This window comes from Xyrauchen texanus, chromosome 36 (assembly GCF_025860055.1).
Source record: "Xyrauchen texanus isolate HMW12.3.18 chromosome 36, RBS_HiC_50CHRs, whole genome shotgun sequence".
Lineage (NCBI taxonomy): Eukaryota > Metazoa > Chordata > Actinopteri > Cypriniformes > Catostomidae > Xyrauchen > Xyrauchen texanus.
The window spans coordinates 9,220,040-9,241,662 of record NC_068311.1 but is presented as its reverse complement, the minus strand read 5'-3'; the positions used below and the strand labels follow the sequence as shown (position 1 = coordinate 9,241,662).

Here is a 21,623-nt window from a genome sequence, read left to right as displayed (position 1 = left end):
AATAAGCAGTAATGTAGGAAAAAGGAAATATATAAATAATAATATAAAAAAAAAGAAATATAAAATATACAGAATGTGAAACATTTAAATGCTAATACATAAAACAAAAGAACACACACTATTTAACAGCTAAAACGTCTCTCTCTTTCTCTGAAACTCTTTTAATATTATTTGTTTGTAAAAGTTTATTTAACATGTTATTACTATCATTGTTATAAATCAAGAGAGGCGTGTCTTTCAAGGTTACGTGATAGTTTATTTAGTTTACTGTCACCAGATACCTACTCGTATTCCGTCAAGTCCCACCTTATACGACACGACTGGCTAGTGATAGTGACGTGCATAACTCCCAACCAATCATAAGACATCTAAAATGTAGCGACTGCCCCCTGGTAAAGATTGGAGGCGGGGTTTGTTAGAAAACGGGTAGGGAAGCGAACAACACGGTTGTGACACTAACGATATTATTGCGGCTGTAGTTTCATGCGATCAAGAGACGGAGCCCGTAATAGAAGGTAAAATATGTAATTGTTGTTCCACCATCTTTTCACATTAAAAATTAAACTAGTTATTTCATTATAGGCACACAACCACTTTAGGCCCTTTTGCATTGAGAGCAGCATTTAAATCTAATAAGACGCGTCGCGAGCGTGATTAAAAGTATAGATCTTATTGCATTTGGGTGAGATCAAGTTAATGCAATTGTGTGTATAACATCACTGATGCACCTGATCAAGCTGGAGAATATGGTTCCGTCGATCTTACATGGTGCTCTCATATCCGCTTTTATCTGTTTAACAACAGACAGAAAGCAGGTTTGGCTGATTAAAGGCTTTCGAAAATATGTTGTTTAGTAGGTACCGGTAATCAGAATATGTTGATATGCATGATAGTATTAACAGAACATATGTTGTTTGCTGTTTAACAATGGCAGTTCTTGCAAATGAGATATTAATTCGGTATGATGTCTGCACAGACAATGGACCCTGATTTACTCATTAAAAGAGCTGTATTAAATCTAACATATGCAAATGCATTCATAACATTTGTACGGTGTTCAGTGTTTTAAATCAACTGCTTGATTACAATACAGACTGCACCTTCATTCTTTCAGTCATGTGGTATGACTTGCATAACAGTGCTCTTCATTTCACATATGTTGTTCTCTGTCTTTGAAGGCCGGTCCAACCATGGGAATATCACAGTTGTCCCTGCCAAAACAAAACGAGGACCAGAAGAGCCTGACTGAAGATTCAGAGTCTAACACAGAGGATGATAAACATGATGTGTCACAGTTTCCATATGTTGAATTCACAGGCAGGGACAGTGTCACTTGTCCAACTTGTCAAGGGACTGGAAGAATACCAAGAGGTAAGAATCTATTGTTCTGTTGTTTTATCTGCCAATCCATCCATCCATCCATCTCTCTCTGTCTCTTTAATGATCCATCCATCCATCCATCCATCCATCCATCCATCCATCCATCCATCGTTGTCCCAGAAATATTAAAAAGTTGTTGTTTATTCTAGGAATATTTTAAAGTTGTTTGTTTGAGAGAAAAACGCATATACAAGTATTGTTATTATTATTTTAAATCAATATGCCAAATGTTCTTTTGTATTTCAAAATAAAAAATGTAATGTTTATGACATTATTAATCTAAAAATGTGTTGAAGACGTTAATGAATTGCTTTTGAAGAATTATATTCATACTTCCTCTCCTTGTTAATTTACAGACCAAGAAAACCAGCTAGTTGCTTTGATACCATACAGTGACCAAAGACTGAAGCCAAGACGAACGTAAGCTCTCAGTTTTAATCAAAATCTATTCCACATAATAGATAGATAGATAGATGTTATTATAAGGTGGCAAATTAGTTAAAGCAGAATCATGCTGACTCTGGACTGGACTACAGTTCTATAGGTACTATATAGGACTATATTATATATGCATGAGTGGTTAACAATGTTGCATAGACTCTGTCTGATTCTGTCTGTTTGTCTATTCATGCAGGACGCTGTATGTGTTTGTGTCAGTCTTTGTGTGTCTGCTGCTCTCCGGTCTGGCCGTGTTCTTCCTATTCCCCCGGACGATTGACGTCTCTTATGTTGGTGTCAAATCAGTCTACGTAACCTATGATAGAGACCAACGAATAATCTACTTAAATATCACGGTAATTTTCTATAACACCCTTTTTAAGTGTTGTTCATATATATTAACCAAGATCAAAATCTCTTACTAATTTATTCTCTTTTAATGTAACAGAAGAATTGGACTTAATAAAGATATGGTTAGTTAGGCTAAGTGGCCATTTAGACTGAATGCATTCTAGAGTCAATAAAAGCTAGACTCAGAGCAACTAATAGAACAGAACGCAAGTATCCTGAGACATGTTTTAAAAAGTTATTTTTAACATCCCACAGTGGATAAAAACACTGCACAGCGAGATGCAGTGGTCAAAGACATCCAACCAGTGCATGTTTGTATAGAAAAACTATTAAAAAAATTGCAGATGGACACAGATACACGTTGGGTGTGAACAGCCCTTAAGACTGCTGTCAGAGACAGGGATTTATTTTTGGTTTGTTGACATGCTTTGATAACATTTTTCTAAATAACAATATGTTTGCTTCCTCAGAATACTCTAAACATCACCAACAATAATTACTTCCCAATACACGTGACCAACATCACAGCACATGTGCAGTTCTACAAGACTGTTATTGGAAAGTCTCTCATCAGTAATGTCACCACAATTATCCCACTGGACATGAAACAGGTGTGTTATTTCATTCAGATCACTTGTGTAAAAGCCTATTCACACCAAGTGCAAAAATTCAGAGTGAACCTGATTTTAACCCTTATTGTGCACTTGTGCTGTTCACGGTCAAATTTGACCTAAAACATTAATCATAAAATGTTTTTATTTTTATGAAATAAATGTAATAACACTAACTTCAGTAAATTAAAAACACAGAAGTTTTGCAAATTTGGGGGGATTTTATGTTGTTTAGAACTTATCTGCCTTTAAATTGATCAAATACACCATTCATTTGCATATGCAAATAAGTTAATACATAAAATTTCCAGAGGTGTATAGTAACGAAGTACAAATACTTCGTTACTGTACTTAAGAACAGTTTTTAAATATTTGTACTTTTTGAGTATAAATATTTCTTTGAACATTTAATTTCACTTTACTACATTTTGAAGAGAATATTTATACTTTTACTTTAATTTATAAATTTCTCCAGACCCTTTCATTACTTTTGCGACTGAACGCCTACAAAAAATAAAATAAATAACAGCAGTACGTGCAAAAATGCATGCTGATCGGCGATAGTGATGTGTGATTCGTTGAAAGAATCATTTGAGTCTTTGAACTGAACAAAAAGTTTCAAAAGCTGTCTAAATTATTCATTTTGAGAATCACAAATCTGAATCAAAATTACAAGCGAAGTGCGTGCCAGATTACGTGTTCTGTCGTCTGTCTCCTCTGGGGAAGACAAGAAACTGCTCATGTGAGTAATGTTTTTTTTTTTGTTTTTTTCGAATTATAAAATGTACAAGTTTAGGTTTAAACTTTATGAAAGTTGTGAAATAATGAAGTTATGTGCGATCAGTCTCCTGCCTTTCCAGGAGACCTGTTCATATATAAAATTCAATCACATGCGTTTACATTTTACGTTTAAACAAGGTATGATGTCTATGAATAATTTGTTGGTTAATAACTGGTTGTGTGTTTTTATAATTTTATACTGTACAGCACTTTGGTCAGCCTTGATGCTGTTTTTAAATGTGCTAGATAAATAAAAGAACTTGAAAAATTAATTGAATAATTACCAGCACTCATGAAAATGTCCAACAATATCTATTTTAATATTTTATGTGATGTTAATGGTCTTTGCCGAAGCAAAACTAGTTTTCTGGTGGTTGCTAAAGTGTTATATTTGCTTTGTAGCACATTTATGCTACATTATGTGATAACTAGTGTTTTCTGGATGGATGCTAGGGCATGCTATCCGGTTATCATTGTGATCTCTGCTGTGTGTTTTGGTGCACTGCTACAGTATGTGGTTGCCAGGTTGTTACTATGCTGTTGCTAAGTTGTGTTTTTTGCACATTGCTCTGCTCTTAACAGGGTGTTCTAGGTGGTTGTCAGGTTGTTGCTATGCTGTTAAGTTGATTTAACTGTGTTTCATCACATTGCTATGCAGTTGCCAGGGTGTTTTGTGTGGTTGCTTATTGGCCCCATAATCCCATAAAAATGATCGTTCTGATTGACTTGAATGCGCCATTAAAGTGATGGTTCTTTTAAAAATGAAAATTCTCTCATTATTTTCTTACCCCCATTCGATCCAAGATGTGTATGAACGGATCAAATCGGTTTTTGGTTGAGAATAAACCAAAATATAATTTCTTTTTCGACTATAAATTTTGACATTAGCAGTCTTGACAATCAGGATTATCGATTACACTTCCTATAGCGCCACCTAGGGCTCTGCGCATGCATCAAGCATTATGCCTAGAGATTGCAGTGGCAAGATTTACAGTGAAAATGAGATACAATTTGGTTTGTTTTCACCCAAAGCCAACTGAATCCCTTCAGAGGATATGGATTTAATCACTGTAGTAGTATGGATAACTTTATGCTCCCTTAATGTGCTTTTTGTAGCTTGAAATGTCTGGCCACCATTCATTTGCATTGAATTGACCTATAGAGCTGAAATATTCTTCTAAAATCTTTGTTTGCGTTCTGCAGATGAAAGAAAGTCACACATCTGGGATGGCATGAGGGCGAGTAAATGATGAGCACCAACAATCAAATAAGTGGCCATGGGTTTAATGAGCCATTCCGTAACTTATGCAATTTTGATACTTAAGTAAATTTAATATCAGTTACTTTAATACTTTTACTTAAGTCATTTTCTCTTAAGCTAATTGAACTTTTTCTTGAGTCAATTTCCATGAAAGTAACATTACTTTAACTCAAGTATGACAAATGGATACTTTATATATTGTCACTACAGTAAAAACCTACCCTTCTATAAGTTGAAACATGAAGAAAATATGAGAATGTGTCATGTATTGAAGGTAGATATGTATTGCTGCCATCTGGTGTGAAAAAAGAACAATTACATGACTTGAAAATCATGTTATGACAAAAATAACCAGGAGATTGCTTCAGAGATCCACTTATTTATTGGTTGTAACAAGAAGAATTTGTTGTTTTGTGTGTTTTTTTGTATGTTTGTGTGTGTGTGTGTGTGTGTGTGTGTGTGTGTGTGTGTGTGTGTGTGTGTGTGTGTTTTATAAATTGTAGCTGAATTCCCCCACAAACTCCCCTCAAAAAATTGCTGTGTCTCACCCATTAATTCTTGTTTGTGTTTGTGTGAGCGCATGTGTTCTGCATTCTTGATATATTAAAGTCTCACCCCAGCATTTCTGTCTGTGTGTGTTCTGCATTGTGGTTTAATTATTGATTTTATTGGACAAATCCCCCCAAAAATTGCTCTGTGTTATAGTGTCGCCCATTCATTTCCCATGGTCGGTCAAGTATGACCACAAACAACACATGTTTTGATTTTTTCACATGGCCTAAACTCATCGAATCCAGTCCCATTTTTTTTGTTTTCAGATGACAAATATAGGAAAATTAATGAAGCCTCGAGATGAAGAATACTATTTTTATTTAAAAGAAAAAACTAAATTGATTTCAGTCAAAAATTACAGAACAGTGCACAGGGGGTTAATAGAAACAAATGCAAACTCAAAATGCGTTTTTATTTTTATAGCTTATTTTAGAAATTCTTTGATTGCTTGCTTTTTCTTCGCCCTGGCCAGATGAGGCTTAAAGGTGCATTGCTCTACCTATGACCCAGAGCAAATTTCGTTATAGAGCAGCATCACCTGTTGTACCAAAAGGAAATCATTTTATTTTTATTTTTTTCAGATTTACAATTATTTCATTAACTCTTGGTGCAATTATACCATTCATTGGCTTTATCATTAAGAACAAAAGTAGTTTTTATGTAGTTAGGAGTTCTTTAGGAAGTGTGAGGAAGAATGTTATGGACTCACAGCCTCCGTTAATATTCACTTTCATTGTATGGAAAAGAAGATATAGTGAAAGTGAATGGTGACTGAGGCTTACACTCTGCCTAACAACTCCTTTTTGTTCTGTTATCATTTGTAAAGCTGAATGACCATGAAAGAAATCACAGAAATGTTTGCTTGAATTCAAAATTCAAGCCAGAAAAAAACACTTTAATTTAATTCCTCCTTATATAATTGTTTATTCAGTCACATGTGACTTAATTTTGAGCTTATCTGCGTGAGCTTGAACTGTTATCAATTTCGCTGTCTCATCTGTAGATTGATTACACTGTTCCCACCATCATAGCCAATGAGATGAACTACATATTGTGAGTATTCACCAATCTGGCCTTATCCTTATATTGACTCTCATAAAGACACATTTCATCTTACTTGCTTTTCTGTTTTTACAGTGACTACTGTACCATGCAGTCAATTAAAGTGCATAACATAGTTGTCATGATGCAGTAAGTATGCTCAGCAATACAAATTTGATGCTCTATATCATGTTCTCCACCTGTGATCAAAATGCCTTTTCTTTCAGGATGACAGTAACCACTGTGTACTTTGGCCACGCTGAGCAGATTTCACAGGAAAAATACCTGTATGTGGACTGCGGCTCAAACACAACCTCCTCTCGTGGACCCATGAATGTTATACAGTGATGCTCTTTCTCATAACTTCTCATGTAGTGGTACAAAATCGACCTGCTATGACCTGAGCATTGCTGAAGCTAGAAGAATAAAGTCCATGCAATGCAGGGTAAGGAATGTAAGGAAATAGGATGGAGGCAAGAATATTTACTTATGACTGAAAAACAGTCAATTAACTTATGACTCCTTAATCTTTTTATGTTTGTTTATGTTTCTGTTTGTTTGTTCATGTGACTATTGTCAAAACTTTATTATTGTTAAACGGTGAGCTGTGATTATTTAAGGGAAAAATCTGGAATCATTTACTTACTTTCATGTAATTCAAAACCTGTATGACTTTCTTTCTTTCTTCCTCCTGTGGAACACAAATGTAGGTTTTAGTCAGAATCTTAGGGACTCAACTTCATTGTACTGGAAAGAGCAGTGTCAATATTTTTCAAAATGTCTTATTTTGTATTCCATGGATGAAAGTAAAACGGCATACTGGTTTGGAACGACATGGGGGTGAGTAAATAATTACAGAATTTTCAGTCGTGCACTTATCAATCTATTTTTCACCTTTTGTAAAGCAAGTATTTTTTATTTTTTTCATAAATGAATATGATAGAAGCATGTTTAAATGCAATAACATTAACTGGAAATGCCAGCATGTTTTTGGTCTGCAGGTGTCTGGCAACTTTGGCTCCAGCATTCAGAAGGTCACAGGATTATGAAAATTAAATTAAATATTGGGGGGACTAGGTTAATACTTATTCAAATCTATTTGTGTGTTTATTGCTATGGTAAGAAATGAATTATTTTTGTTCAAAGGGAATGTTTAGAAGAAGGTCTGTGTAATTAACAGAGTGTTTGAATGATGTCACCACATGTTTCTAAATTATGAAATTTGAAAACACTGCTTCCAGGTTTATGATTATGATTTTTTTAAATTGGGTCATCCTTACACCAATACCAAATCTGATCAGGTGACAATTAAATAAATTGCAATTTTTTTTAAAACTCTTAAGGGGAACTGAGGAATACCATACTAGGAAAATGAATATACTGAGGTCAGCCTCAGTCAAAGAAAAACAGTTAATGGAGAAGAGACTATAAAAAATATTTGTTTTATGGAAGTTTGACTTCTGTTGATTGATGTCAATGAATTTAGATTAATTTGGTTTGCAAGGGCAACGTGTTATTTTGCAAGGAATTCACTTTGTTGTAATATTTTTTTTATCATGCTTCATGGGTCAGTGGATGCCCACCATAAATTATTTTCCTTGACATTGATGTAGATCATTTAATACCTATATATATGTATTAAATATATTTAATAGTTTTTCCTGGCTTTTCATTTAAAATTTCTTTTTTTTTTTTTAACATGATTTTTGAATGGATTCAATTTTATTTTTAGAGCAATGGTTTATCAATAAAGTTGAATTTCTTTTATGGAATTTGTGTCTGTTTTTTTTGTTGTTGTTGTTTTCTTCAACATTTTATAAAAGAAAAACTTTTTAATTACATTAGGTAGGTTCTGAACAATACACATGAGCAACGTGTACCTATTATAATTATGTAATGTGTATTAGCCTGAAATAACACAATATAATAATAAATATATATATGTATATATACACCGATCAGCCACAACATTAAAACTACCTGCCTATTATTGTGTAGGTCCCTCTCGTGCCACCAAAACAGCACCAACCCGCATCTCAGTCTAGCATGCTGAGATGATATTCTTCTCACCACAATTATACAGAGAGGTTTTCTGAGTTATCGTAGACAAACCAGTCTGACCAATCTCTGATTACCACTCTCTTCAACAAATTGCTGCTCACTGGATGTTTTTTGTTTTTGGCACCACTCAAGAGTAAATTCTAGAGATTGTTGTGTGTGAAAATCCCAGGAGATCTACACAATATTAGGCAGGTGGTTTTAATGTTGTGGCTAATTGGTGTATACAGTACATATACTGTGTGTTTGTGTATGTATATACATTGATGGCCAAAAGTTTTGAATAATGTACAGATTTTGCTCTTATGGAAAGTAATTGGTAGTTTTATTCACCAAGGTGGCATTCATGTATAGTCAGGACATTAATAACGTGAACATTTTTTACAATTTTATTTTTATTTATACTTAAACTGCTTTAAAGAGTTCTCATCAAAATATCCTCTATGTGCAGCAATGACAGCTTTGCAGATCCTTGCATTCTAGCTGTCAATGTGTCCAGATACTCAGGTGACATTTAACCCCACACTTCCTGTAGAACTTGCCATAGATGTGACTGTCTTGTCTGGCACTTCTTACGCACCTTACAGTCTATCCCACAAAAGCTCAATGGGGTAAGATCCATAATCTTCAGTTTTTTTTGGCAATTGCAAGCATTGTATAGCCTTCATTCCTCAAAACAATGATTGACTGATGAGCTTCTAGAGAAAGCTGTTTCTTATTTGCCATTTTTTTTACCTAATATTGATCTTAAGACATGCCAGTCTATTGGGTACTGTGGCAACTCAAATTCAAACACAAAGACAATGTTAAGATTAATTTGATGAGCCAAATAGCTTTCAACTGTGTTTGATATAATGTCAAGTGATTTTCTAGTACCAAACTAGCAACTTTGCATGATTACTCAAGGATGAGGTGTTGGAGTGATGGCTGCTGGAAATGGGGCCTGCCAAGATTTGATCAAAAATTACTTTTTCAAATAGTGATGTCAAGTCAAGTACATTTTATTTGTATAGCGCCTTTCACAACACACATCGTTCCAAAGCAGCTTTACAGAAGATCAGCATTAACAGACGATAAAACTGTAATGTATATAAAGTCGATGAATCATCATTGCGCAATTTAGATAAAATACGATTCTTAATCGTGTTTAAAAATAATTAAATAATAGTTGTATTAATAACCCCAGTGAGCAAGCTGTAGGCGACTGTGGCAAGGAACACAAAACTCCATAAGATGTAGATTAATGGAGAAAAATAACCTTGGGAGAAACCAACTGTGGGGGCCAGTTCCCCGTCTGGCTAACATTATCAATGTAATGTAAATATTACTTATGTATAGTTAAAATTATTAAACTAAGTAAGGGTTAAGGGTCAGTGTTTAAACATCGATTGTGTTTGAACTGTAAGATTAATGACCAAATTATTTGAAGTCCATCTTGATTAATTGCAGAAGTTCACATAGATGCAATTGTCCTTGTTAATTGGCTGGTGAAGGCTTTTGTTGGCAATAGTTTGTCTATGCATTCCATGATGTGCTGTTTTTACATCAGTAATGTCCTGACTACTTTTTGATCAGTTTATATATATACAGGTGAAACTCGAAAAATTTGAATATCGTGCAAAAGTTCATTAATTTCAGTAATTCAACTTAAAAGGTGAAACTAATATATTATATAGACTCATTACAAGCAAAGTAAGATATTTCAAGCCTTTATTTGATATAATTTTTATGATTATGGCTTACAGCTTATGAAAACCCCAAATTCAGAATCTCAGAAAATTAGAATATTGTGAAAAGGTTCAGTATTGTAGGCTCAAAGTGTCACACTCTAATCAGCTAATTAATCCAAAACACCTGCAAAGGGTTCCTGAGCCTTTAAATGGTCTCTCAGTCTGGTTCAGTTGAATTCACAATCATGGGGAAGACTGCTGACCTGACAGTTGTGCAGAAAACCATCATTGACACCCTCCACAAGGAGGAAAAGCCTCAAAAGGTAATTGCAAAAGAAGTTGGATGTTCTCAAAGTGCTGTATCAAAGCACATTAATAGAAAGTTAAGTGGAAGGGAAAAGTGTGGAAGAAAAAGGTGCACAAGCAGCAGGGATGACCGTAGCCTGGAGAGGATTGTCAGGAAAAGGCCATTCAAATGTGTGGGGAGCTTCACAAGGAGTGGACTGAGGCTTCAAATGTCGTATTCCTCTTGTCAAGCCGCTCCTGAACAACAAACAACGTCAGAAGCGTCTTACCTGGGCTAAAGAAAAAAAAGAACTGGCCTGTTGCTCAGTGGTCCAAAGTCCTCTTTTCTGATGAGAGCAAATTTTGCATCTCATTTGGAAACCAAGGTCCCAGAGTCTGGAGGAAGAATGGAGAGGCACACAATCCAAGATGCTTGAAGTCCAGTGTGAAGTTTCCACAGTCTGTGTTGGTTTGGGGAGCCATGTCATCGGCCGGTGTTGGTCCACTGTGCTTTATTAAGTCCAGAGTCAACGCAGCCGTTTACCGGGACATTTTAGAGCACTTCATGCTTCCTTCAGCAGACAAGCTTTATGGAGATGCTGACTTCATTTTCCAGCAGGACTTGGCACCTGCCCACACTGCCAAAAGTACCAAAACCTGGTTCAATGACCATGGTATTACTGTGCTTGATTGGCCAGCAAACTCGCCTGACCTGAACCCCATAGAGAATCTATGGGGCATTGCTAAGAGAAAGATGAGAGACATGAGACCAAACAATGCAGAAGAGCTGAAGGCCGCTATTGAAGCATCTTGGTCTTCCATAACACCTCAGCAGTGCCACAGGCTGATAGCATCCATGCCACGCCGCATTGAGGCAGTAATTAATGCAAAAGGGGCCCAAACCAAGTACTGAGTACATATGCATGATTATACTTTTCAGAGGGCCGACATTTCTGTATTTAAAATCCTTTTTTTATTGATTTCATGTAATATTCTAATTTTCTGAGATTCTGAATTTGGGGTTTTCATAAGCTGTAAGCCATAATCATCAAAACTTATATCAAATAAAGGCTTGAAATATCTTACTTTGCTTGTAATGAGTCTATATAATATATTAGTTTCACCTTTTAAGCTGAATTACTGAAATTAATGAACTTTTGCACGATATTCTAATTTTTCGAGTTTCACCTGTAAATAAGAATTTTGTTGCAAAGTGTGGTGTACCTGCCATAATATTCCACAAGAGGGCGCTTATAGACAATCATCCTACAAAACATGAGTCTACATCTTGTTGACGAGATAGTGAACCTCCAGAGATTATACATTCATTTTACTTGTATAAAGGAATATCAGTGGGGCAGTGGTGGCTCAGTGGTTGAGGCTCAGGGTTACTGGCCAGAAGGTCAGGGGTTCAAGCCCCAACAACACCAAGATGCCACTGTTGGGCGCTTGAGTAAGGCCCTTAACTCCAGGTTGCTCCGGGGGGATTGTCCCTGTAATAAGTGCACTGTAAGTTGCTTTGGATAAAAGCGTCTGCCAAATGCATAAATGTAAATGTTTTTCTTCAGTCATGAGAATAAATTGTCATAAATTCAAATATAAAAATGAATAACAAATAAATGTATGTATGTATGTATATATATACATTTCCAGCAAAATTACAACATTTCTTTGTAATAAGTCAACAGTATGCATCTGTATGTCTATGTGCCCATGTTTACATTTTGTTCTGAAGGAAAGATTCTGCACATCTGTTGAAGTCATTAAAGCTTTTGCATGTTTCCTCTTGTTTCTCAAAACAGCAGCTCTCTCTGGTTCCACTTTAATGGTCCTCTGAAACAAAGAGCCCTTGATATTTCTTCCCACCCTGATTAACCATGGAAGAATTACCGATTTCAGACAGATTAAGTTACAATACAGTATTTCTCTTCTACCGAATGAAAAAAAAAAACACAAACTGAAAGTTTGACATCTGCCATATGCTAGAATCAAACTTGCACAACCAATGGATATGTTGTAGGCTAGCATTGGGACAACGTTTTAGCTGTAGTAGGACAGATTGTGTTGAAGCATAGAACCATCTATTATAACCATTACATTATTTTTTCAATCCACATTCACATACAATATTGTGAATGAGAAGGGGAAAAGGGTTAGTGGTAGTCTGAAAACTCTGAGCTGGAATTTCATTGAGGAGGAGGGAAATTCTCAAAACATCTGCAGAATCCATTTCCTCATATTTCTTGAGAATATTATAATAAGTGAATATTATAATATATGAGATGACAGTTCCTATAAAACAGCAATAACATACATAAACAAGGTTAGATGCTAGGCAGAAAGTTGTTGCTTTTCTCCATTCAGTGAAAGTGAATGGTGACTAATAAAGATATTTACACAGGTTTGAAACAACATTAGGGTTAGTAAACGATGATCAAATGTTCATTTTTGAGTGAACTATCCCTGTGAGTTTAAATAACTTTTGGTGCCATTGCATGCTTGTTCATGGATTTTCATTTCCAAACATAAAAACAAAATGCCATAGTGACAACCACACGCATGCACGTCACACACTCCTGCAAACACACATTCCTCACTTAGTATTTTCCCAGCTGTTGTATCTGGCAGTACTGTGTCTCTTCAGCAGGGGTGCATGTGAGCATGGTACAATTCTGTCCAAACACATTTTCTCCTGCAGTCTCAGTCATTCTGGTTAATGCTTGTAAGAGTGTGGATATGAAAATGGGAGTGCTTTGCTCTATGTCCATGCAGCTCTTGCTGGTAACACTGGCCACTCTGGCTGGGACCTGTCTGGGTGGGTCCGATGGGCCCCGTGGGGTGGCTCTGCCTTTTGTCTTTGACCCCAAAGCAACGTGTGACCCACCTTGTAAACATGCTGGCATCTGCATCCGAAACAACACCTGCTTCTGCACAAGAGGATATGAGGGAGAGACCTGCCAATATGGTGATGTTTTCAATTACTTTAAGATCTGCAGTGGAATTGAATGGGTGGTGTGTGTGTGTGTGTGTGTGTGTGTGTGTGTGTGTGTGTGTGTGTGTGTGTGTGTGTGTGTGTGTGTGTGTGTGTGTGTGTGTGTGTGTAGAAACCTTTAAAATAATTCTGTACTGTCTGCTTAAATACTGTATTATGAGCAACAAATGGGAAAGAAAATTTCACTAAAGCATATATTCTTTGTTAAGATATATTTTTGCTACAATCTGTGGGGTCCAAATATCTGAGACTACACTGAAAATCTGGGATTCAATTTTGTTTTATTCAGAATGTAAAGAATTGTCATGACTTAAAATATGAAATATTTAAGATCTTAGGTCAGTAATCAAATTTGTGACATTAACTAGTTTAACTCCTTTGTACAAAAGGTCAGATTTCCTTTCTTCCATTGAGGCACACAAGATGCTCTTTGGAGCATTCTCAAATCATGCTGGATAACATGGGTCATCAGGTTTTGCACAAATGTATGGAGTCCAGTTCGAGTACATGGTGTCATTAAAGCAAAAACGTTATATACCAAACACTCAGAAATTTTAAAAGTTCATTTTCAACTTTCAACTTGCATTGTTATACTGATAATACACACATATATATATATATATATATATATATGGGTCAGTGATGTGACGCTAATGTTTTTGTCCACGTCTATTCAAAAATACATTATGAATGCAATTCACCCACAATGATTACATGAACACACTTCTATGATGAACATGTTTTCAATTACTGAGTTCAAAGACATTTTTATCTTTTTTCTGGGGCTTAAAGTAAAACATGCCATGTGGTGAATCCAACCAGAGACAGTAAAAAAATTAAAAGCTGAAATTCTTAAAAAAAGAAATGTTGGAATGAGTTGTGATGAACAGACTTTTATAATTATTTCTTTAAAAAAAATCAGTGAAACAATTTTATTTTAAAATATGATTAATTTCTGAAAAAATAAATAAATACGTTTCTCCACCAAATCAAAGTCATGTGGTGCAACCAACATCTAGGAGTTGTCATGTGAAAAAAATAAATAAGTATAGAAGACTTCTTGAGACCCGCAAATCATATAATTAAATATTTTTACTTTTGAAATTTGTTAAGGCGCATTTTGTTCAGGTTTAACCATGAGAAAACATTTTGAAAATTCTTGACTTAAAAATTTGTGATATATAAAAAAAATATTTTCACCTTAAATATATGTTCAATTTTTTTTTGGAATGATTACTCATGTATTCAAGTGCAAGGAAAGTATTTAATACATTTTATGTGATGTTTACACTACACAACATAAAAAAAAAAATTCTTTTGCAGAAAATGCTGCATTTTTATCACCTCAGATAACATTATTTGTCAGTGACCCATATATACAGTATATGTACACAGTAGACACATTAGGTAAAAATGCAAAATAGAAGCATTTTCACAAGTAGTTTCAGCCTTTTGGGTCCCACTGTATTTGAGGGGCCAAAACTGACATGATATCTGCATGTTGATTTCAGCAAACTGTTATCCGAAGTGTAAAAATGGTGGCGAGTGTCTTCGACCTGAAAAGTGTAGATGCCCTACTGGATTTGGAGGGAAATATTGTCATAAAGGTACTTTAATTAACTTTCATTTAGAATTAAGAGTTGTTTGCACCTTGACCAATGGGGGAATTTAAAGGATTGAAGAATTTTAAGAAATGGCTGATCTCCATGATGTACTCTATAGGTTTTGCCTACATTGTGGAGACCAGCCAATGGTCCCTACTGAGAAAACAGCTTAATAAAAATATCGGTAACACTTTACAATAAGGTTCCATTTGTGTTAACATTAGTTAACATGAACTTACAATGAGCAATTGTATTTTTATTAACAAAGATTAATAAATGCTTTATAAAACATTGTTCATTGTTTGTTTATGATACCTTATGCATTAACTAATATTAAAGAATGGAGCCTTATTGTAAAACATTACCAAATATTCAATTAAATAATATCTGAATGAATATGTAAAATACAGAAAGGTTTTTGTGAGGGTTATGTTTAAGGCTAGATAGAAAGTATCATTAACTTAGTAAAACAAGAAAACCCCATTGAATATCCCCATCATGATGCAAAACAAACGTGTACTGTATGTATATGTGTTTGTATTTGACAGTGGTGTGTGACGGTGGCTGCTGGAATGGTGGCGAGTGCATTGCTGTAAACGGAAAGGCAAACTGCATCTGTCCCTCAAGCTGGACTGGCTCCAAATGCCAAGATGGTTTGTTGATCTCACACAGAGTTCTTTAAATTCCATTTAAAATATTATGTGTTTTCAAAGAGAATATACAAAACATGTATGACACCATACATACTGTACAAACACCAATTTGAAATCAGCTGAACCAAATCTCTGTGATTTGCGAATCTTTTGTCTTCTGTTTTTTTCCCCTCAGTATTAAATTATGAATACTCTTGGATTTATGGTCCAGAGGTTAGTGCAGTAGATATCTGGGTCACAGGTTAATGTCTTTTGGTGTTTTGTTTCCGTAGCGATATGTCCACAGGGATGTAGGAATGGTGGCAGCTGTGTGGCTCCTGGAATATGCAGCTGTCCAGAGGGATGGATAGGTGGAGCCTGCCATACAGGTGGGTTACTACATTTTCTGTACATTGAATATTTTCTGTATGTTGTGTATTTTTACTGCTCTAGGGTTGCAATTTACCCCTCATGTGCATAAATCCAAACTAGTATAACTTTCTTTTTTCCATGGAACACAAAAGGCGGGCAGAATGACAGCCTCAGTCACCATTCACTTTCATTGTATGGGAAAAAAGATGCAAATGAATGGTGACTGAAGTGAACACCTCATTCTGGTCCACATAAAAAAGCAAGTCATACAGTTTTGGAACAACATGAGGGTGAATAAACGATGACAGAAGTGAAATGTTTGGGTGAACTCTCCCTTTAAGATGAAAAAAGATGTTGAATGACTGCCCTTGTCTGCAGCTGTGTGTCAAAAACCGTGCCGGAATGGGGGGAAGTGTGTGTCACCTAACACCTGTCGCTGTCGAGCTCCGTTCTCAGGCCCGCAGTGTGAGGAGAGGAAGAAGCTCTTCTGATGTCATCTGACCTCTGACCTCACTGATGACTCTTCAAAGTGGTGCTAAAGTTTCATGTTTGTTTGCTGTACCTCACAGAGCATGTGTTTTCTACATTAACATTGTACATTAATTTACCTTTTTTTGTATTATTAAGTAGTATTTTTAGAAAAACTGTTGAATTTCAATGTTTCAACAATTAAATCAAGATAAAATCCATATTGTGTGTTTGTGATGATTTATTTCCAAATGAGCAAATGTTGAAACCTTTTTTTATTTATTGAGAAAATGACACTAACTTCAACTTCAAATTGTATAAACTTAATATGTATTGATTTTGTTAAAATTCAATGCAAATACACTGTTAGAATTCTTAAAGTCAGTTGTACCTAAAAATAACAGGAACATATTTGATATATAAAGCCCATTTATATATAATGCATTGTAAAGGCATTATAATGTATTAGTAATGCCTCATAACTTCTCAACCACAATTATAGTGTATTATAATACTTCCCTATTCATATTTATACCTTAGAGTATAATGCATTATAAAATAAGCAACATCCAAATTTATCTGCAGAAGTTATAATGTATTATATATATATATATATTAGGTTTGCTTTAAGTAAAGTGACAAAAGCATTGTCTTATTATAAACATCCATAAAATATTTTTAAGTGATTATAAGACATTACAACTCATGCTGGAAGTTATATACATTACACATGCACAAAATACAAAATAACACACATTCAATGTACATTTTGAGATAGTACAAAAAACACTTGTAAAGCTACAATATTAATATATATCAGAAACTCTCTCTGAGTTGATCACACATATAGCCAATTAAAAAAATAAATAATCAAACTGATTCTATACTGGACTCTGAACTTTAATGTTTGTGCATCTTATTTAAAGATATATTTTATAAATAACTTCCATTATAAGATATTGCTTTTGTAACTTTACTTAAAGCAGGAAAATATGATCACATCATGAAGCCTTTTGACTGTTTACACTATACAGCACTTATATGATTAACTATATTGGCATCTGCTGTATTACAATTGGATGTTGCTTGTGTTATAATGAATTATACTCTAAAGTATAACTATTAATAGGGGTTGTCTTATAATATATTATAACTGTATAATATATATGAGACATATATGTGTTTTATGAGACATTATGAATTCAGTATAATGCATTTATAATGCCTTTACAATGCATTATACACTGCCTGGACAAAAAAAAAAATAAAATTATTGCAGTGAGTCATATATTTCAGCCGGCAACAATTCTTTTAACTCTAACTGATGCAGTGTGTAGCTTCTCATTTCTTAAACAACCATGTCGGAAGATGTATCCTGTGGTCATGGAAAAGATGTTAGCGTGTTTCAGAAGGGAAAATTGATTGGCCTGCATCAAGCAAATATAGCTGAAATCACTGGAATTGGGTGAAGAACTGTCCAACTCATTATTAAAACCTGGATAGTGTTGAACCATCTGCTTCACAGAAGAAATGTGGTCAGAAAAATATCTTGAATGATCGTGATCGCAGATACGAAGTAAAACTAGACAGTAGAACTCACGGCTGTTTAATAGTGAAAGTAAGAGCATTTCCACAAGCACAATGTGACAAGAACTTACAGGATTGAGACTAAACAGCTGTGTGGCCACAAGAAAGCCACTTGTTAGTGAAGCTAATCAGAAAAACAACAATTTGCTAGGGAGCATAAAGATTGGACTGTATAGCAATGGAAAAGGTCATGTGGTCTAATGAGTCCAGATTTACCCTATTCCAAATCTATGGTAAGAAGGGAAGCGCATAAAGCGATACACCCGTCATGTGCCTACTGTACAAGCCTCTGGAGGCAGTGTTATGATCTGGGGTTGCTTCAGTTGGTCAGGTCTAGGCTCAGCAACGTTATGCGGAAATAAAATGAAGTCAGCTGACTACCTGAATGTACTGAATGACCAGCTAATCCCATCAATGGATTTTTTCTTCCCTGACTGCACGGGTATATTACAGGACGATAATGGCAAGATTCATCGGGCTTAAATTGTGAAAGAGTGGTTCAGAGAGCATGATGAATCATTTTCACACATGAATTTGCCACCACAGAGTCCTTACCTTAACCCCATTGAAAGTTTTTGGGATGTGCTGGAGAAGACTTTACAGAGTGGTTCGACTCTCCCATCATCAAAACAATATTTCAGCCAAACATTAATGCAACTCTGGATGGAAATTAATGTTGTCACATTGCATAAGGTTGGCAAAAATATGCCACAGCAAATGCTTGCCATAATGGAAGCTAAAGGCGGTCCAATGAATATTAGAGTTTGCAACTTTGTTTTTATCTAGGCAGAGAAAATATGGGCTACACAGAAAGTGTTGCCAATTTTTTTTACAAACTTTATAAAGTGTGCACACTTAAGTACATAAATCACAACAAATTAAATCAAATCAAAAATCATTGTCACATGTGAACAGCTGTTTCAGAAATAACCACATACACACACATACACACATATGACACTCAAAACACTCAAGCGTTTTAGGGCACTGATGCTTACACACATAAACACTTCATTTTTGTGTAGTGATCAGAGTTGTCTTCAATGTCACATCCTCATCACCTGGTCTGTAAGCACAAAGTTTAAAGATTTCCATCATTGAGTCAAAATAAAGAAAACACTTAAACATTTGAATGACAATTGAACACATTAATTTCTAATTACTTTTGAAATCACTGATGGCAATGCTTTGAGAAATGCTTACTTTAGTAGCACAGGAGGGTCCAGTGTAACCTTGGCGACAATGGCAGAAATTTGGGAAAACACATCTTCCTCCATTAAGGCATGTTTGTTTACAGATTGCTGTTAGAGGAGGAAAATGTATTGCTGAGATGTTAGCATCAACTTAATAATAATGAATACAATTAAAAATGCAATAATAATTAATATTCTTTAAACCAAAGATCAAAATATGCCTTACCAGTCAGAAAGATATCAATATAAACTCATTACTCAGTTTATATACAAAATTAGAAAGTTTTAAGTGTATTTGGGACTTACGAGTTTGACACTGCAGACCCTCCCATCCAGTTGGACAGTGGCAGGTGTTCGGACCAACACACTCTCCACCATTTTTACACTTCTGTAAACACACCGCTAAACAAACACACAACATTAAGAGTAAATAATGTTTGATATTTCAGAAGGCTATGGTATACACTGCTGTACAACTATATTGTAAAACAAAAAACAACATTTAATTAAATAAAATAACACTAAATTACATTTATTACTTTAGACTGTATAATAAATTAAAACTACATAAATATATGGTATAATTATAATTAGATCAGTTATTCAACATTTAATTTGTTTTAAATTATTACAAAATAGCATTTATATACTGCATATTTGGTCGATTTTTGCACTTACGGATGTTGCAACCCCCTCCTCTCCATCCAGACGGACAGGAACAGATGTTTGGACCAACACACTTTCCATTGTTCATGCACATGGGGTCACACACACCTAAAAAGCAAAATCATCTCACACACACACACACACACACACACACACACACACACACACACACACACACACACACACACACACACACACACACACACACACACACACACAAACTGCAATTTATAACATACAGCTTATAATACTATAATTTTTGCTAGACATGTTTTATTGAACATAGACTCAAATAAATATACTGTAGAAATACAAATTAAAAGGTAATATTTATCAATGAGCACTCACTTTTCTGGCATCTCTTGCCGGTGTATCCTTCAGGACAGGAGCACACATTATTTCTCATGCACTGGCCTCGGTTTTTACACGGCGGATTACATAGAGCTATAAAACACAACACACAGATTCATTCTTGCCATGCTTTGATAATCACACTATTAAGAGCATTTATTTAAACAAGCATCATTATTTACAGCAACTACAATTGTGTTATGAAAAGACAACATAAGGAACAGTTGTTATGCTGTAAATAAAGTTGTACCAGTCTGGCACTGTGAACCGTAGAAGCCGCTGGGACAAGCGCAGATGTTAGGCTTGATGCAAGTCCCTCCATTTAAACACACAGGCTTACAGTCAGCTGAGACCAAAAACAAACAGTGAATATATATGTATTATGGTAACCATTTGTATGGTTTAAAGGGGTCATGAAATGCTCTTTTTTCATAGTTTTATCATCTTCCCTGAGCTCCACAGATAATGCTAGTAAAAATATTTGCATTACAACATTCATCATTTAGTAATATATGATCATTTCCACCCTGTCTCTGGCCCTCTGTCTGAAACGATCGGTTTTGGCATAAGCGTCTCAACAAAAACTTCCACTGTTATGATTGGCTAACAGCGAGCAGCCCCTCAAATTCAGCTATTCATGAATCTCAATCTTCACAACATTATAAAATGTCAGGGTTTACACATAACGCACATCCAACACATGGCATCTGAATATATTAAACTGTGACACACCCTGTCTACACTGGAAGCGGGAGTGGCGTCAAAATCAATATAACCCCTTATAATCAATGATGCTGTCTACCATAGAAGCGTCCATTGCGGCTACTGCCAACAACACAAATAAATGTTTATGAAAGATGGTGTCGACGCACCCAGTGTAAACAGGATGTTAGCAACATAAACTATCAAATAGTCATGACATTTGAAATATTCATAACTTAAAAATACTTGGACATGATAAAAAACTTAAGTAAACCATTTAAGTGCCCCATCCTTCAATAACAGATCCTTTGCAAAGCTTGAATTGTATTATGACTGGTTAACAAGCAATCCACATTGATATGAACCAAAAAACATGCAATTCATGCTGAAATACGCTGAAGACACATCCATATCTAGTTTCCAATATCATCCTGCACTGAAATGCTCATTGCCGGAAACACATCTAAACGGTCAAAGGCGTCCATCAAGGGCATGTTTTCATACACTAACAATTAGAAAATTAAAATAGCGCAGATTGGCGAAAGAATACATCCATGATGCATTTGTGCTCAAAACAGCAAGAGGCAGCAGCTGAGTGAGAGAGAATATTTTCTACTCTTCAGAGTTGT

General features: G+C 35.2%; 3 protein-coding genes across 3 annotated transcripts in view; 2 read left to right on the top strand and 1 right to left on the bottom strand.

The window, feature by feature from the left end:
* The first annotated feature begins 410 nt into the window (after window positions 1-410).
* Window positions 411-8,174, top strand: tmem106ba (transmembrane protein 106Ba). The gene is made up of 8 exons (XM_052107797.1): window positions 411-515; window positions 1,179-1,371; window positions 1,737-1,800; window positions 2,015-2,174; window positions 2,640-2,780; window positions 6,377-6,426; window positions 6,511-6,564; window positions 6,642-8,174. The coding sequence occupies exons 2-8, from the start codon at window positions 1,191-1,193 to the stop codon at window positions 6,760-6,762; spliced, it is 771 nt and encodes a 256-aa protein (XP_051963757.1). The 5' UTR covers window positions 411-515; window positions 1,179-1,190; the 3' UTR covers window positions 6,763-8,174.
* Window positions 8,175-13,106: 4,932 nt separating this feature from the next.
* Window positions 13,107-16,710, top strand: seraf (Schwann cell-specific EGF-like repeat autocrine factor). The gene is made up of 5 exons (XM_052107601.1): window positions 13,107-13,392; window positions 14,931-15,026; window positions 15,572-15,676; window positions 15,949-16,044; window positions 16,406-16,710. Exons 1-5 carry the CDS (start codon window positions 13,164-13,166, stop codon window positions 16,516-16,518), a joined length of 639 nt encoding a protein of 212 aa, XP_051963561.1. The 5' UTR covers window positions 13,107-13,163; the 3' UTR covers window positions 16,519-16,710.
* A 1,268-nt stretch (window positions 16,711-17,978) lies between these two features.
* vwde (von Willebrand factor D and EGF domains) overlaps window positions 17,979-21,623 on the bottom strand; it is a 29,422-nt gene continuing 25,777 nt past the window's right edge. Inside the window, exons 27-32 of the mRNA XM_052107239.1 lie at window positions 20,543-20,638; window positions 20,290-20,385; window positions 19,954-20,049; window positions 19,582-19,677; window positions 19,286-19,383; window positions 17,979-19,148 (exon numbers count right to left, since the gene is read on the bottom strand). Of these exons, the coding sequence (XP_051963199.1) occupies window positions 19,140-19,148; window positions 19,286-19,383; window positions 19,582-19,677; window positions 19,954-20,049; window positions 20,290-20,385; window positions 20,543-20,638 (491 nt within the window). The 3' untranslated portion in view covers window positions 17,979-19,139. The remainder of the gene's footprint in view (window positions 19,149-19,285; window positions 19,384-19,581; window positions 19,678-19,953; window positions 20,050-20,289; window positions 20,386-20,542; window positions 20,639-21,623) is intronic.